A 17,344-nucleotide genomic window follows, 5' to 3' on the forward strand; every position below is an offset into this window, starting at 1 on the left:
CTGGGAACATGCTGACCCACTGCCCATTTATAAAAGAGCTGGAGGACAAAAGTAGCCGTGGGTGGCTTGGCAACCCGGTACTCCTAGCAACCGCCCCGAGCCCCGGCAGCCCCAGCGGCGGGAGAAACGCGCTCGTCCGCTGCCAGCTGCTTTCTAAAAGACGGGCACAAACGCCGACGTCCCCTTCCTCTGGCTGCAGCGTGACCATGCGTGTCTCCGTGAGCCGCCTCGAGACCACGGTTCACGAGTCAGATTGACGGCAGCAGCGGTGGCGCGGGCTCTCCGCCGGCACCGGTGTGTTGGTGCAGGGACGAGCTGCACCCGTCGCGCACCCACCCGTCTAGACCGCTTTCCGTCCGCAGTCGTTTCAGGAACCACGGGAGAGGCTGTCAGGGTTATTTCCGACTGAAGATGTGTCCTCCCCCTGAGAGCGGGAATCCAGGAGCCGGTGCTGCTGGCTGTGGCCCCGGCCCTTCTAGAAGCTTGTGCTGGGAGGGGGATTCTGTGCTGGCCCTAACCTGAAGTCCGGTGTGCATTCGCGGGCCACCGGGAGGATGCAGACACGGACTCCGGGGCCTGGGTGGGACCCGAGGCTCTGCGTCCCCAACACGCACCACGGGCTGGGCTGAGTCGTGAGATTCTCAGGGACGCCTGCTTCCCGAACATCCGGCTTTCCCTAGAGCCTTGGCATCTCCTAGCCGTTCCAGAAAGCCCAAGCCAGAGAGGACTTGGGGGGCAGCTTCTGCCCCACACTGGGCAGAGGGAAGAGGGACCCAGGGAGCACAGATCGTGGTGGAAAATAAGCCAGGGCTGGCCCAGCGGGGTCGGGGCTGCTGCAGGAATCGAGTCTCTGCCCGCTGCGGAAAGGGGGGCCCTGAGCAGCACCCACAGTTCATTAACATGCCGCAGAGAGGGCTCAGGGCGTCTGGATCGCTGCGTCTTCGAAGTGACTGTGCAAAGCGCTGGTGCCGTGTCCCATTCATCCCCCGGGGGCCCATATCACTCAGGCTGACGTCGTGAGGCTTGGGGGTTTGTGGGGGAATGGGCACCCCTTGCTCAGGCTCTTTCACATTCTGGAAGGAGGCAGCCGGCCGCCTGCCTTAGCACTTTCAAGCACCCATCCGGCTCGGTGTGACGTGTCTGGGGCCTCCTTGTGCAGCCAGAAGGCAGAGGCTGATCTGAGGAAAGGGGAGCTGGGGGCGGGGGGGTGGGAGGCGGCCAGAAACTGAAATGATTCCCAGCAGAAAGCTTCGCCTGCAGCTGTGGAGATGGGGGTGGGTGCTGCCTGTGCCCCAAAACGTTTGCCACTGGCATGATGGTGGTTTTTTCTCATTTATTCATTCAAGGATTTCCCATTTGGCACAGAAGGGCAGGGGGCCCCAGGCAGGGGAGGTCACCGGCTCTGGGTCACGGTCAGTGTTGGATGTGGGCTTCCTGCTCAGCCCGTCCACCTCCGGAACCCGGGCCCCTAAGCCCCTACCACGCTGCCCCTCACCTGCCTGGCCCAGCTGTTCCCCGGATCCCAGAGCAGGGAGGTGTGCGCCAGACTAGCCGGGCACTTGGAACATGAGGGGGGACGCTGAGGCTCGGAGGATGCTCAGTCCCCTCTGGACTGTGGGCAGCACAGCCGTCGTGTGAGCGGAACACGGGTGCTTCTGCTCCCACCACTGCACCGCATACGGGAGATACCCGGCTCAACTCTGAGACGGTCACCCCCACTCTCACCCCCAGATGCTTGCCCGGCCGCCGCATGCCCCTGGGCCCTCGTCGGTGGGCCCCGTAGTCCGTAGCCTGCCTGGTGATTTCAGTGCCGGGGGAGGCAGCCGGAGAGAGCGCTGTATGTACATCAGGAAACGGGTTCACTGTCGTCAGCACCACGATCAACCCTGTGTCCCCGGAAAGGAAGAAGTGCCCGTGGGCCCCGTTCCTTCCCGGCTTCCCTGAGGCCTCCCCGACGCACCCACCTGCCACTTAGGGATAGAAGCGTCCAGAAGCAAACTTCTCCACATGATGGCTAAGTCATGGCCTACACCTTCCATGAAAATACGCCCAAAGTATGGCTCAAAGCCTTAGAAAGGACTTGGTGTGTATGGTCTGTCAGCTAAATGGCAGGTTTTTGTTTTGCTGTGAAGGAAAGAATTTTTCTTTTTTTTTTTTTAAGATTTTATTTGTTTGATTTGTTTGTTTTATTTTATTCATTTATTTATTTATTTATTGACAGAGAGTGGACGCAAGAGAGAGCAGGAGTGGGAGGAGGGGCTGAGCAGGGAGCCCTATACGGGGCTCGATCCCAGGACCTGGGATCATGACCTGCGCCAAAGACAGAGGCTTAACCCACTGAGCCACGCAGGCAGCCCCAGAATTTTTCTTCTTTTGTTTATTGTTACAAGACATTTACTAATAACACAAGGGATAATTAGCCGTGGTATTAACATTCTAACATAAATTCAGGCGCTTGTGTTTTTCCAAGATCACAGCACCCTGGGAAAGAAGACCGGGACCAACAAAAGCTAAGGCATCGCGGGGTCGGCGGCTCGGCGGCTCGGCGGCTCGCGCTTCCCCAGCCGATCTACATCCAGAGCAGGGAAAACCGTGGGATTGTAAAACCCAATTCCTGTTCTCTGATAAAAAGGGAACAATTTCCGGTTTCACGACCCAGTTGGTCTGTTCAGACTTTCTCCTGAACAGTTGTCCTGTGCTAAGTTCCTGTTCCTGGGACCCCCCCACGTGGCCCAGGAGAAGCCGAAGAACCCGGGAGGCCTTCTGCCCGCAGGTTCCGCTGCTCGTTAGACGGGAGGGGAGCGGCTTTCTCCCAGCTCGGAGCGGACTCGCTGGAAGGCAGAGTGGAAGACGGCGACAGATCAGCGCTGCTGCGGGCCGCTGCCCTTGCTCGCGGTGACTGCCAGGTCTGCGGGTGGGCCGGGCCTCACACCGCGCTCAGCGGGTTGGTCACACGGCCCAGGAAGTGCAGGGCAGTGGAGTCATGCTCGTAAATGGCAAACAGGAACGGGCGGTTCAAGGTCACCTCCAAGGCCTTGGGCCCGTCCGGCTGCGGGGCGGACTCTGTGGCCTGCTCTCCCTCGTCTGCTTTTAGTTCCAAAAGGATGCTATTCAGCACCTGCAAAGCAGCAAGCGTTGGGACTGCTCCTGACAGCCCTCGGGGTCCAGGGACAGTGTGCAGGACAGCCGTTTCTCCAGCCCGCCCGTGCCATACATGCCCCTCGGCGTAGATGGCTCCCACTCAGCCCAACTCACACAACAGCTCTCCCCAGAGCACCCCTCCAAAGCACCGGTCTCCCACTTTCCACCTCGCTTTCCAGGACAGAACCCCGGGCCCCTTGGCTGTGGTCTGCCATTACTTGGTTCGTCCCACGAATTTAGCAAAAAGACTTATGCTCCCCAGCAGTGATCTCCAACGGCAGAACTGCAAGGGCCCCCCCTCTCCCCAGGACCCAGCCCGGTGCCAGCACTTGCAGGCACCCCAGCTTCAGGGAGACATCATTCAGGCAGAGGGACAGTCTGCCTCCTGCTGAGTGTTTCCTGGAGCACACGGCTCTGGCAGGGCTGGCACTGGGTCCTGATCCCATGGCCTGAGTCCTGACCCTGCTGTGGGATCTGGGAAGGACCCCGAGGCTAGGCCATGCTGGGCAGAGCCAAAAACACATAGTGGGGAAGGGTTTGCTGCTCTCCGCCTGTCCCTGGAAAGCCCCGGAAAGTTCTGGTGACTTCTCTCCCACCCCAGATGCACAGCCACATAGCCATGCTCTCCTCCCCTCCTCCCCTGCCTGCCCCGCAGAAGCTCTCTCTGTGTCCCTTCCATCTCCACCTCCCCCCCGTGAACACACAGAATCACTCGGACCCGGACATCACAGGCACGGTACCTTTCCGACTCGGAGATTGTCGTTGCTGATTTTGCCCAGGTTCGCCTCGGCCCCCAGCAGGGTGGGCAGCTTGGCCTGGGCCAGCAGGTCCCGCAGGTCGTAGGAGGCTCGCAGTGTCAGCTGGGGCACGGTCAGGCGGATGGTCCTGCGGGGGTGACACATGCTTAGAAAGTCCCGGGCGGCTCCCCCTGGGAGGCCCTGGGGCCCCCCGCCCAGCTAGGGAAAGTTCGTCAGCAAAAAATATAACAAAAAACTCTCGTGTCCCTGGAAATACTGTGAGAAGGATGTGAGCTTCAAGTAGCGCTCAGTGGGGTTGGCAATGAGTTGTCCTTCGTTCTACTCTGGTTTTCAGCTGGCTGCATCAAAGCTGAACTACGTGGATAATTGTGAAATGCTGTTCTCTGAAATACCGCAGCGCGTCTTACTACCCCCATGCAGTGACATTCATGACACAGAAAGCCCCGTGGAGGGGAGAGGGATGGGGGGAACGTCCCGTCACTCTCCACTCGGCCACGTTGCTGACATCAACTCAGCTGGCCGGCCTGTAGGGCCTCTGCCTCCCGTCGGCATCCCTGAGAGCCCGGGGGTGTTTCCCGAGACCCCTGAAGCCTTCACGGGATTTACATGACCCCCACGTCCATACATTATCCACAGTAGCCAAACGGTGGAAGTGACCCAAGAGTGCATGGACGGACGGCGGGATAAACGAAACGTGTCTGTCCGTCGAACGGAACATCAGCCGTAAGAGAAGGGAATCCTGACCCACGCTGCCACACGGGCGAGCCCTGAGGACGTCATGCCAGGTGAAACAAGCCTGTCACAAAAGGACAGACACTGTATGAGTTCGCTCCTCTGAGGTCCTAGAACAGACACGTTCACAGAGAGTGGAAGCAGAGCGGCCATGGCCAGGGTTTGGAGGCGGGTACGGTGGTCAGTCTGCGTTTCCGTCGGGGAAGCTGAAAACGTTCTGGAGACAGTGTGGGGGGGTCACACCAGTGTGGGGTGCTCCATGCCACTGAATGGTGTGCTACAGATGGTACACGTGGCACCCTTGACCTCAGGCGTTCACCGTCAGCACAACCAAAACTGATTTCCAAAGGAGCGTTGCCCTCGGGAGGCCAGTGTGTCCCTGAGTGGTGGTCTCAGAGCAGGTTTCCGGCCCCCACTGCTCCGGGCCGTGGACGAGGGTCAAGTGTAGAGCGCCAGCGCACGGGAATGGCTTTCTTCCCGCCCGTTGGAAAGAGGAGCAAACGACTCGGGCAGCAAAGCGGCGAGTTCTGGAGTCAAGGACAGCTCCCCAAGAAAGCCTCTGCCCCAGGCCTCCCGGAGGGGTCCGAACCCTTCCGGGAAGCCAGTCCCCGACAAGCTCTGGAAATGTAGCAGACTGTGGGGGGGGGGGGGGGGCGTGGTTGGTGGTCGTGGCATCAGAGGTCCCCCCTTCAGGGCGGATTGAAACGCAGTCCTCCAAAACCAGCGGGTAAGCCCAAGCCCAAGGAAATCACGCCCCCCACTCCTTTCCCTCTCCTGCGCCCAGAGAGAGACGATACCTGCAGAGTTAGGTGGACGGGTGGACGGATGGAGGGGTGACGCGTGAATGCACAGGCCTTCTGCTCCAGGACAGCGGGGGCCCCCGGCCCCTCCCTGTCCTGGGTCCAGGGCTCAGCCAACACCCACACATCTGCTCACCCCACGTCCCCTCCCGCCCTGGGCAGACGGACGGGCCCAGCTCCCCACGGCCCACAGGGAGCTACCCCAGAGGTGCCAGCCCGTGTCCCGGGAGCCGTACCGGGGAGACAGGTTCTTCAGCCACGTCAGGAATTTGTGCTGGAAGGTGACGGCCTCCACCTTCTGCAGGCCGGAGGCGCTGTGGGGCTGGACCAGCAGCAGGCAGGCGCTCTTGCTGAGGGGCACCCGGGTCACGGAGAGGTTGTTCTGGGCGTCGCTCCAGTGCTGGAAGGTGCCCGTGCCCGAGAGCATGGGGACCGACACTGAGGTGGCGTTGTCCACCCAGAACTCCTGCAGTCCCCCCAGCAGGGAGAAGCCCTTCAGCTGTCCTGGAGACCCGGAGAGGAGACAAGGAGGGACGGGTCAGCCGAGGCAGGGGCAGGCAGATGCGCTTAGGGCTGGGGACACCACGGGGAGAGCCGAAGGCCCAGCCTGTGCCCCAGCCTCCCCGGCATACCCCGGGCCGCGGGGCATCTTCCCACCCCTGCGCTTTGCAGGCCCTACCCTGTACCCCAAGGGCCGGTTAAGTTTCCTCCTGCAAGATCCAACCGTTTGAGATCACGACGGTGACGCTAACTGCCCGTGTTGAAGACATGTGACACACCAGGTGCCACTCTGAGATTTTACACCTGTCACCTTAAGGTCCACAAAGGAAACCAGGGACCTTAGGCCACCATGAACTGACCAGGGAAACTCACCCCAGAGCTGTCCAGCCCAAAGCCTGCGGTCTGCCATGCTCACTGGCTTCTTTTTTTTAATCAACTTCATTTTTTTAGAGAAGTTAGGTTGATAACATAAGTTAGGTTGATAACATAATATAGAGTTTCCCGGACACCCGTCCCCACCCCAAGCACAGCCTCCCCTGCTATCCGCACCCCCACCGGAGCAGGACGTCCATTAATACTGATGACCCTGCACGGACACATCACTGTCACCCAGAGTCCAGGGCTGACATGAGGGCTCACTCTCAGGACCGTACATTCTATGGGGCGGGACAGACTTGCGGTGACCTGTGTCCACCATCCCAGCGTCACCCAGAGCAGCTTGGTGGCCCTACGCACCCTCGGGGCATGCTCGCGTCTCCATCTGGGAGCAGCGTCAGCTGCCACAGCCTCCCCTTTTCCAGTCAGGACGCAGAGCTAAGCACACATCCCGCAAGGCAGGCTCCGCGTGCTGCCCAGGACAGACACAGGACCTGGTGCAAGCCGTGGCTCGGAGCAAAGTGCTCAGTGCAAGCTCGCCCTCGGCCCTGGGGGAGGGGGCAGCCCCGTGTGGGGGCCTCCCCCGGGGGGCTGCATGTGGGGTGGCCGAGGGGTACGGCCAGCTTGCTCCGCTGTGCCAGAAAGAGGGGCAGACGCCTGCTGAACGCCCTGTCCCTGGGGGTCCCCCGTGACTGTACCAGGCTCCCCTAGGAGGCCCTCGGTGCTGGCCCACCCGGCCTGGCCGGAGACTTGTAGATTTAGGGGAAGAAGGGACTAAATCTTTTCCCACCCAAACAGAAGGACGTGAGAGTCTGAACAGAGGTGGCTTCCCTGTCCTCAGCGCTCTGCTGAAAAGCACAGAATTCATCCTCACCCAGAGGTTAAGTAAATCTCTCGAGGTTAAATCAACGGGTGTTGTGGAACCTGCCAGAGCCAGTGGCAGCTCGGGATGACCACAGGGCCTGGGCAAAGGGCGCCCTACAGCTCAGGGGCTCCCAACCCCCGAGGCCTCGAGCGCCAGGAACGTCCATCTGGGCACTGAGGTCGTGGTCACGGAACATCATTACCAAAGAGGCACTTTGAGCTCCCCAGAGAGACAGGCTTTGGCTTCGTAAGGCAGCGGCGCGGTGCTGGGCAGGGAGGGGCTGTGCATCTCTGTTTGATGGAAACCGAGGCCCGGAAAGGTCAAGGGGCAAGATCAGAGGGTGGGCATGGTGGGGCTGGCCGAGTGCCCAGGCACCCGTGGCTCTCCAGCTTTTAGCGGGGGCAGGACTTTCTCAGTGAGCGTCCCCCTGGGGCTCCTCCTGGGAACGGCAGGCTGAGGCCGTGCATCCCCCCCCCACCCCGTCCTCCCCGGGGCGGGGGGGCAGCCACCCTCAGCAGGAGGGCACCTGAGCTGGCCTCAGTTCCTGGGTCCGTCGTCTTCCCCCTGCACCCAGAACGGGCTGGAGGTCGTCCCCCGTGGGGGTTTACCGACTTGCAGGACGTTTTCAGAGTAAGACAGCAGTCGTGCTCTATTACGCCTCCATGTCTCCGCTGTGGCTCCCTTGGCTCGCAAACGCGCCCTCCCCAGCCCGCCTGTCAGTCTGCAAGGTCACTGCCTCAGCACGTGCTCCCGGGACAGTGGGCTCGTTGCATCACCTTCCCGGGACCCTCCCTGCCTCCCATGTACACAGCCCCGGTGGCCTGGATGCCCTCTGACCAGAACATTTTGCCTGCTCTGGCACCCACCACCCTTCCCAGCATCACATCCCAAAATCTGGCCGGACCCCTCTTCCGGTCTGTGCCTCCCACAGGTCCCATCCCCTCCGAGCTCTGGCCAAACAGAGCCTCCCTTGCTCTGGTTCCTGGCCCTGAACTTGCCAGCCTTTTCGCTCACACATTTGTTCTTCCACAGCCCTGCTCCCCTCGCTGTCCCCAAGCCTTTGTCCTCCCCCCGGGGACCCTCCCTCCTTCGAGGGCCTGGTGCCCCAGAGTGCCTTTTCAGGGCACATTTCCCTAGAGCTCTGCAGCTGCGGGCACTCGCCTGTGGGATCGATCTCCCCTCTTGAACTTCAGTAGGCAACCTGGGTTCCAGACCTGTGCGTCCTTCCGCCCTGGCCCCCTGAGACGCCCAGCTCAGGGGCATGCGCGTAATAGGTCTTCAAAGATCAGTTGTCGAGTAGCGACCTATCTTTGCGGGGATTTGGGGAGCGGGGAGTAGTACTAACCGCTCCCAGCATGAAAGTGGTGTAAGCAAACAAACTGGGTGTTTTTGCAGGGACATTGACCTTCTCAAGAGGCAAGAAGCCCTCCCTCCCGAGCGTGGAGATGGACCACCGGGCCGGGAGGTGTGGGTTTGGATCTCAGGACCCCGACTTGTGGCCGCGCCTTCTTAAGGCGTCACTGTGGGTTTTCCCCCAGAGGCAGTAGCACTGCTTTACCACGTCCCAAGGGTATTAAACGATCAGGTTACAAGGGAGTACTAGAGTCGCCGCACGCAGTAGGACAGCAGGTGGCTGGCCGGATGCTCATCCAAGGAGCCCCTTGGGCAGCTACTACCGGCTCCTTGAGAGGGACTTCCAGGGACTTCCCCACGTTCTCACCCTGCCCATCCCCAAGGCCTGGCCCTGCTGAGCCAAATGCTGGACACTAAGTGTGCAGACACAGACCTGTCCCCCTGGGGCACCAGCCCCGAGGGCACCTCCTGGCTTTGCCTTACCTTGGAAGTGGACGTAGGCGTTGAAAAGCAGGGTGCTGTCCGGGCTGACTCCTGACAGGGGTCTGTCCATTTTCCACCCTGTCACCGCCTGCATGAACCTGTCGATCTTCCCAGCAGCAACATCCGGGTCCGAGGACAAGTCCAGAGAGCGCGGGAGGGTGACGGGGGCAAAGGGCGCCAGGCCCCGCACAAAAGGCTGCTTCAGGCGCAGGCCAGGGGCTGTGAACAGGCCCAGCACCGTGGAGAGGAGCAGTGCGGACCGGCCGCCAGCCTCACCCTCGGCGACCAGAAGGCCCTGGATGGTCTGCAGGGCGGAGAGCACCTTGTGGCCGTCCAGCCGGGAGGTGCAGCTCTGGTCCTCCCCGGGGACGCCCAGGAATGCCTGCAGTCTGCCGGCCGTGGGGTCCAGCGCGCCCAAGTAGAGAGAGGCCAGGGTGCCGAAGAGAGTCGTGGGGGACAGGACGGTCCCGCTGGCCGCGCTCCCGGACTCGCCCAGCGCCCTGTACATGTGGAAGCCCAAGAAGTTGAGCATCATGCCCACTTTAGCCGCCCGCATCCTGTCCTCCTCCTCCAGCTTCCCGGCGGCCAGCGCCAGCTGCTCCCGGAGCGCCTCCTCGTCCACCGGGGACGTCTTGGCCTGAATCGGGACGGGCGTGAAGGTCCGCTCCTCGGGCGTCTCTGGGCCGGGTTTCTCCAGCTGCTCACAGCTGCTCTTGCTGTAGACGAGGAGGTGGAAGGGGTGGATGTACACTCGGTCCCCAGCGGCCAGGCCGGCCCAGGCCACGAGGCAGAGGGCAGCGGCCCCTAGGCCCACTCCGGCAGGAGCCATCTCCGGCAGGGGCGCTCGCTTCCCTGAAATGGCATTTCGTGCAGGGCGACAGGTTACTAAGCGCGTTAGTGCCCTCCAGCCAGACGTCTAGCTGTTCCCGTATTCCCTGCGGTCACGAACGCAGGAGAAACCTATCCGGGTCTACACACACCTTGAAGAGAAGCGATAGATTCCAGAGGACAGTATCTCTGGGAGCCACGACGCACTAGCACGGGCTGAGCTGTGCCTTTTGGGGGGGTTATTTTGGGGTTAGTTTTGTTTTGTCTGATTTTTATGATGGGGAGAATGTCTTGAGAGTAAGACATGGGTAGATTTTAAACAGAAATACCAGAATGTCCATTACGTCAAGTACAAATGTTTTCACAAAATGTTGTAAATGCTTCTCTTCAAGATTATGTGACTGACTGATAGTATTTTTTTACCCTGGGTAAAACAGTGATATCATGGGTTAGTCAACAATTATATGTTTACTAAAGAGTAATATGGGGGGTGGTACCTGGGTGGCTCAGTCGTTAAGAATCTGCCTTCGGCCCAGGTCATGATCCTGGGATCCTGGGATCAAGTCCCGCGTGTGGCTCCCTGCTCAGAGGGGAGTCTGCTTCTCCCTCTCCCTCTCCACATCCCCTACCTGCTTGTGCTCACTCTCTCCATCTCTCAAATAAATAAATAAATAATTTTTAAAGAGTAATATGGAAACATTTAAACTTATTTTTGAAGGAACTTTGATTTTAAAATTAAAAAAAATTCGCCTTGTTGCCTTAAAGTTTTTAACTTCATATGTTGAAGTCCTAAATCCCACTACTTCAAAACGTACTCTGTTGAGAGATGGTGTGTCTAAAGAGGTAATTTAGGTTAAATGGGGTCATTGGGATGGGCCCTCATCGCATTTGACTGGGGTCCCTCTTAGAAGAGATTAGGACAAGACACACACAAACACAAGACCCTGGAAAGACAGGGAGAAGACAGCCATCTACAAGCCAGGGGGAGAGACCTCGGAAGAAACATCTGTCAACATCTCAACTTGGACTTGGAACGGGTATGAAGGTTCTCCCAGAAGGAGCTCATCAGTACTTGTCGCCGCCCGAATCACAAGAGAACACATTTCTGTCGTTGAAGGGACCCAGTCTGTGAGACTTTGATACGGCTGCCTCTGGCTATGAGCTTCCCCTAGAAAACCAGCCGTGGAGCAGACCGCCCCGGGGTAGGTGGAGACCAGTTTGGGATACGAGACTAAGACGCACATAGGTTTTTTTCTATGTTATAAGTTGGCCTGGCGAGAACGATCTGTGTAGTGCCAACCAGGAGATGTACACCTCATTCCCCAGACCAGGTGCGTCCTTTAAGAATAGACCTGTTCTAACTGGGTAGAACGTGACCGTTCCCAGAAGCCCCGGCCCACGGATTCCCCAGTCCAGTCCTTGGCTGTTCATGCGAGGAAGGAAAGGTTTCACCCCTTTGCAGACACAGAAAGGAGAGTTCTGAGGCAGGAAGAAAAGTTCCCGAGTCACACACCAAAGCGTGTAACAGACACAATTCAGACCTGCATTTATTCTCACCGGTCAGTCCCGAGCCCGGTTCCCGCTGGTCTCACCGGGGGAGCCTTAGAAACCGTGGAAGTCCGTCTCCCCCCGCCCCCGGAGATGCCAGTTACAATGGCCCTGGGGCGTGGCCTGGGAAGGGGTTTCTCAGCCCCAGTGTGGCCCCCACGGGCGGCTGGCGGTGAGCACCAGAGGCTCAGCCGGAAGCCCCGGTGTTTGCACCTGTCCCAGCGCCCCAGGACAGCCGGCGACCGTGTCCTGCACGTGGAGGACTATGTCCTGCGCGGTGGATCCCCGTGGAGCCCGACACCAGCCCCACCAACGCCTCTCACCGACATCCGGTGGTGTTGGTCTGCGCTGGGGCTGCATTACCAGCTTCGTCCTTCGTGCTCCCATCCTCATCCTCACTCATCCCCCGGCCCTCCTAGAGCAGCCCAGGCATCCCTGGAACTGAGGCGTGAACTCAAGGTCACCTTGACGCCTCCATCGTTCCTGCACACCCAGGCATACCCCGTTATCCCCTGACGTTGGCACTCCGCACGCCTCTCCCGGGCCTGGTAACCTGCCCCTGCTTTCAACTCACAAGCATTGTGTGTTTAGTTCTGCTCTGGTCATCAAACACCAAAGGAACTTTGACTTCTGAACTCGGCCACCGCTTCCTCCTCCTCCCCGCACATTTGACCCAATCCATGGTTCTCATGCAGAAATGGAACAGAAAGTTCTCCTTCCCGTCCAGACAGGCCTCCACTGCCAGCTCTTGCCTCGAGTAAAAAGCCCAAACACTCTGAGTTATCAGGGGAAACCTGTAGAAGCGGGGGGCTGGAGAAACCTGGCAGAAGTGGCCCCCAGTCCCGGGCTGGGGCCACGCAGGTGAGCACAGCCCCCTCCCTGCGTTGCCAGTCCCGCACGGCACACGCACTGTCTACAGTGAAACAATTTCACGGTCCCTGTCCGGGGCAGGGGCTGCTGTGCGTTGCTCTCAGCCGCCGTACCGACCGGGCCTTAGCCCACCGCGGGGTCTCAGAATAAACGGGGGCTCCGGGCTCCTGTGGATCTGCCCTCTTCCGGCACCCCTGCTCAGTCTCCTCTCCTTATCCCCTCGTGATTCTGTGGCTTCGTGAAACGGTGAGATCGGCACCCAACACTGGTCTAATGCCTATCATTGCCAGGCAGTGTTCTAGCACTTTCCATGGATTTGTCTCATCCTGCTAAGGCTTCCGTGACACCCCATTTCCCGCTGTAACTGTCTCCCACCACGCCTGACACCCTGAACTCACTTATCCTGCTTTACTTCCTTTCCCCACAGCACTGACCCCCTTATGACCTTATAAATAATTAATTATTATGCATTTATGTGTTTAGTATTCAGCGCCTGTCTCTTCCTACGTGAAGGCAAACCCCAAGAGAGTGGGATCCTTTCTCCGTTTTGTTCGCTGATATATATACCACACTTCCAGAAATGTTCCTGGGACATAGTACGTACTTGATAAACAGTTGTTAAGTGGATTAATGAATGCCGTTTTGCGGAGGAACAGAGAGGTTCCGTGACTTGCTCAAGATCACGCAGCTAAGTGAGAGACAGAACTAGGATTCAAACCCAGACCCCCTGATGCCAAAGTCCACACACTTCAGCACCCATCTTGGTGCCTCTTGAACAGTAAGAATCTGTCTTCGTAGTTTCTCTTAAAGTTTAGAAAGCACTTTCACATTATATTAGCTCTCTGAGTATACCCCTAGCTCGTGAACAAGGGAGGCCAGGCATCGCTGCTTGTCCCATTTTATAGATGGGCAAACCGAGGCTCGGGGATACAAAGTGATGAGTCGAGGGCACCCAAGCCTTGAACCCAGGGCCAGAGGCAGCACTGCCTGGGGGAGGTGCAGGGAGACAGACCCGCAGGCCACTCCTCACCTGAGCCTCGGGGGACCGGGACAGGGAGGCAGCCCCCGGCTATCTGAGGCTGCTCCCCCACCCACCCCCCAGCTCCTGCCCCTGCACAAGCCTTGTGCTTCCTTCTGACTCTAGGGCCCCCCGTGGCTCTGCTCCCGGCCTGCGCCTGAGGACCCAGCCCTGCTCAGAGGCGGCAGGGGACCCGGCCACCCTGCCCTACGGTGGGGGGGCAGTTCCTCTGCTAAGACCTGGGGTGGCTGAGGGGGAGGACAGCCCATGAGAGGACGTCCGATATGACAGGAGGGGGGACACATCTGCGTCGTCTTCGGTAGTGATCCCCCCACAGCGCCTGTCACCACGGACCCCTGCCTTCCGGCTCCCAGCCGCTCCCACCAGAGACCCCTCGGCTTCTCCTCGCGGCAGAACTCAGCTGCCCTGACGGGGAGGGGCTCCCCGCTTACCTTCTCCTCGAGTCCCCAAAACAAGAGCAGCCTCTTGCCCTGGCTAGGCCCTATTTATATCAGAGGGGTGGGGATGGAGCCGTTCCCAGACCGTTCTGTGCCCAAGCTGGGGAGGAGGGCGGTGACATCACTTGGCCCGACCGTGGGGGTGGGGGCCTCACGCGGTCGGGGCCGCTAGGGGACAGGCGCCAGAGGGACTCTCGGGCTGGGACTCCTTCCAGGAAGTCAGAGTGATCGATACACACTTTCCGTGCCGAACAGCCTGAGCCGGTGAGCCGTGGAGTTACACATTTACCCCGGCTCCCCTGCCCTGGGGCCGCGGGGACGCACACGGGGGATCCCACGTAGGTGCGTGTAGGCGTGTGATGGGTCTCTAGCCTGAGGTGTGGCAGCCACCCAGGCCTTCTGACAGAGCCCTCTTGAGGCGTGCTTCTGAGAGTCCCCAAGAATGTGCTTGAGTCCCCAGTAGGCAGGGGAAGGAGCCGTGGAGGGTGGCCCGGGAGGTGGGGGGGCGACTTCTGACCCCACGGCCTTGAGCCGCTCAATGATTGTCCAAACCACCTTTAGGCACCTGCTCCCTGAGACGCCCTCTGGCGGGCAGGGGGAGAGACTCACAACCAAGCAGAAGCACCTTCCAGAGACTGGTGATTTCGCCGGAGAGACCGCTAGACGCCAACAGTGGTACAGACAGACAGACAGGCACCGACAAGATGCTTTCAGATCCTGGGAAGGAACAATTGTGAAACTGGGGAAGGTTTCAGGAAGCAATGTCATTTCAGTCCAAGCCTGAAGGATAAACAAGCTGGGCTTGGATAACGAGGAAGAGATATTTAGAGGCCTGCAGGACAGTACCAGAGGGGTGGGAAAGCACGGAGATTTTCAGGGGACACCAGCACCCCTACAGGTGCTACGAGGGAGAGCGGAGATAACAGGAAATGGCCACTGTTCCCTGTGCCTGTCCCCATGGCCGGGGGTGGGGGCGCCCCGTCTTTCCTGAGTGTCCCCTGGACACAGGGCTTCAGGCCAAACTCTCCAGGATCTGAGCCGATGAGACGAAACCCACTTGGCCACCCCACATCTGGGGCGTGGGACCGAGGGATGTGGAAAGAAAGGACGCTGGCTAGAGCCTGAACCCCAGCTCGGAGGTCAAAGTCAATGCCATGGGAGGGAGGGATGGAAGACGTCTGAGCGGGGGAATGTTATGAAGCCTGATTTCTACTTTTACAAATGTCCTTTTTACGTCGAGAGAGGGACCAAGGAAGCACTAGAACTTTGGGGAAGCAAAGGGAAGTTTGATCTCAGATGGGTTTGTTTTGAGCGCCTGTTGGATCCCAGCGGGGAAGACTCGGGGAGACAATGCCCACCCTCAGCACGGAGATCTCAGCTGGATGCAGGGCCCTGATGCATCATGGTGGAGTTCAAGGCCTGTGGGTGGAGATGCTCCCCACCCCCCACCCCGAGAAGTCTTAGATATGAGGAGAGGGAAGAAGAGGAAGCTGGGGGAGCTGGGGGATGGGAAGGGAGTCGGCGCAGGATGGGGAGGGGCGCGCGGGGTGGGGTGGCTGTAACACACAGGGGTTGTGTTCCAGAAGCCAGGAAGAGAGTTCCGAGAGGTAGGGAGTCAGGGCCAGAAGGAGGCCTTTTGGGCAGCATGTCAGAATGGCTTCAAGTCACCGGTGTGGAGATGTCTGCACTCAGAGCAATCTTGATTGACACCAACCCTTTATTGCCCATCAAAGACCACGAGGAGGAGGGCAGGAGTCCCTAGGGAGTTGGAGAGCAGCTTCGGGGAAGGACGAGAGAGGGGTCTGGCTGAGATAGTTTGAGAAGCCAATGGAAGTTTGAACTGTGGACTCCTCTTTTAACGATTGTGGTAATGAATGGGTGCAGGGAGCAAAAAACTCCGTATTCTCAACTCCTGGGTAGAAGGAAGAAAGAATTCATATTTGTTGAGCGGCTTGTTAAAAATCAGAATTCCGCCAAGCAAATGCGAAGATACAATTCATGAATCAGGCAGCCAGTAGAGGGGAGCTCCACTGAGCAAACCAAAAGAAAGCTTTTTGAAGGCAGACAGAGGGCATGCAAACAATGAATAGAGGAATTTATTAGCAAGAGCTAAGAGAGCATTATTCAGGCAATGTTGGCCTCCTAGAAGAAGCGGAAGTGGTCTCGCAGTAAATTTTCTGGTATCGACCAGAAAATTCCATGTTGTCTGCTGAAAGGTCATGTTCTTGGGGGATCCAAACTGCAGTTAGCTTGGGTATTAAGTCTTGGTTTGCTGAGTTAGCCTAAGTGACGCCATTTGGGGCCTGTGGTTTTCTTTCTAAGGTGGGGTTCCATGCCCAGTGCATCCACGTTCTTCGATGTCTGCAGTGCACACTTTCACGCACCCACTGCCATCCAGGGAGAGGAAGTTGAGGCCCCCAAGAGGCTCAGAGATTTGCTAAACATCACCCAGAAAGAAGGTGGTGAATCCAGGTCTCTCTGACACCTACCCCTGTTCTTTTCCTACCACATTCAGGTGTTTGTCCAACAACTATTTATTGAAAGGCTTCTACGGGTCAAGAATTGAAGCTCAATGTCTGATCATGCATCTTAGCCCAACTGTCCAAAGGACAGCAATTATTTCACAGAAATGACAGTATTGAGGGACAGGAGGACATCTGCTGTCTAGACAAATCATACTGTACACATATTTCTTAAACTAGTGAAGTTAGGGGGAGGGGTCCTGAACCCCAGATATGTACAAAACTAGATTTTACTGTATTATCTCAAAATGGCCCAACACAGTGGGTAAACCAAGGCATGAAGAATTGAATCCTGGGACCCCAGAACTGGAAGGAGCTGAACTATGCCCTAGAGCACCTTCTTTTCAATGTTTTAAGTTCTCTGGTGTCTGGGACAGGTTGGGGGCAGGACCATGACCTGTGTGGTCCCTGATTCCTGTTTCTCCCCATGAAGACATTCCCTCACCTTCTATGCATCCCCCATGTTGCATTAGGGGGTGACCAGATGTCTGAGTAGCTCTAGGCCTCTTGCCTCTGGGGCATCCTCGGTTTAGGAGGGCTGTCTCCTCATCAGATCATTCTGGCTGGCTGGCACAACATTTGTTTCACTGATAATAACTAGCAGGATCACACAAGATTGGGCTGTTAGGATGGTACTGATGTCTCCTTTTGGGACTTTGGAGCTCTGAGCTACAAAGAGCCACTGCCAAAGCCTGGGGCTTGAGCCATACATCTGTCTCAATCGCCTGTGTCCCATGTATCTTTTCTGCTCTATATGGCCTCAGGGTACCAATGGCAACAGGCATCTTTCTTCCTATGGATCCCTTGCCTCTGGCCCTCAGAATGCTCACCCCACATCTTCCACAGGCTCTGTGTCAGCCAGTCCTCCAGGGGTGGTCCTCTCCCTTCCAAGGACTTTCAAAATCAATGCCCATTCACTTACTGGTCCTTCTGAAAGATGCCCTCTCTTGCCTCAAATCAATGCAATGACATTGTGCTCTCTAGGGTGGGCATCTGCCATGCCAGACGGGAGACGGACATTCCTTGGGACAACAAGACCCGCCCCCCCCCCTTTCCCCAGACTGTCGCTCATCACCTATCCTCCCTGCTCCT

At 58.3% G+C, this 17,344-nt stretch overlaps 1 protein-coding gene across 3 annotated transcripts; it reads right to left on the minus strand.

Moving 5' to 3' along the window:
• Positions 1-2,362: 2,362 nt before the first annotated feature.
• On the minus strand, positions 2,363-13,813 carry AGT (angiotensinogen). 3 transcript variants are annotated; one of them, XM_080822453.1, is made up of 5 exons: positions 13,725-13,813; positions 9,009-9,860; positions 5,668-5,935; positions 3,882-4,026; positions 2,363-3,118 (listed from the first exon to the last, which is right to left on the minus strand). In XM_080822453.1, exons 2-5 carry the CDS (start codon positions 9,835-9,837, stop codon positions 2,927-2,929), a joined length of 1,434 nt encoding a protein of 477 aa, XP_080678579.1. In that variant the 5' UTR covers positions 9,838-9,860; positions 13,725-13,813; the 3' UTR covers positions 2,363-2,926. The 3 variants fall into 3 exon arrangements, with proteins under 3 accessions (XP_080678579.1, XP_080678580.1, XP_080678578.1); XM_080822454.1 differs by lacking the exon at positions 13,725-13,813 and adding an exon at positions 12,859-12,937; XM_080822452.1 differs by lacking the exon at positions 13,725-13,813 and adding an exon at positions 11,708-11,964.
• Between the last annotated feature and the right edge of the window lie 3,531 nt (positions 13,814-17,344).

The sequence above is a fragment of the Martes martes genome, assembly GCF_963455335.1.
Source record: "Martes martes genome assembly, chromosome: 14".
NCBI classification, from domain to species: domain Eukaryota; kingdom Metazoa; phylum Chordata; class Mammalia; order Carnivora; family Mustelidae; genus Martes; species Martes martes.

Excerpts from the sequence above, each read along its gene's own strand:
- AGT (XM_080822452.1), bottom strand. The coding sequence starts at position 11,777 with ATGAGGATGGGAGCACGAAGGACGAAGCTGGTAATGCAGCCCCAGCGC. Across the intron at positions 5,936-9,008 it reads CGCCTACGTCCACTTCCAAG|GACAGCTGAAGGGCTTCTCC; the intron begins GTAAGGCAAAGC and ends CCGGGTCTCCAG. Across the intron at positions 4,027-5,667 it reads CTGAAGAACCTGTCTCCCCG|GACCATCCGCCTGACCGTGC; the intron begins GTACGGCTCCCG and ends TCACCCCCGCAG.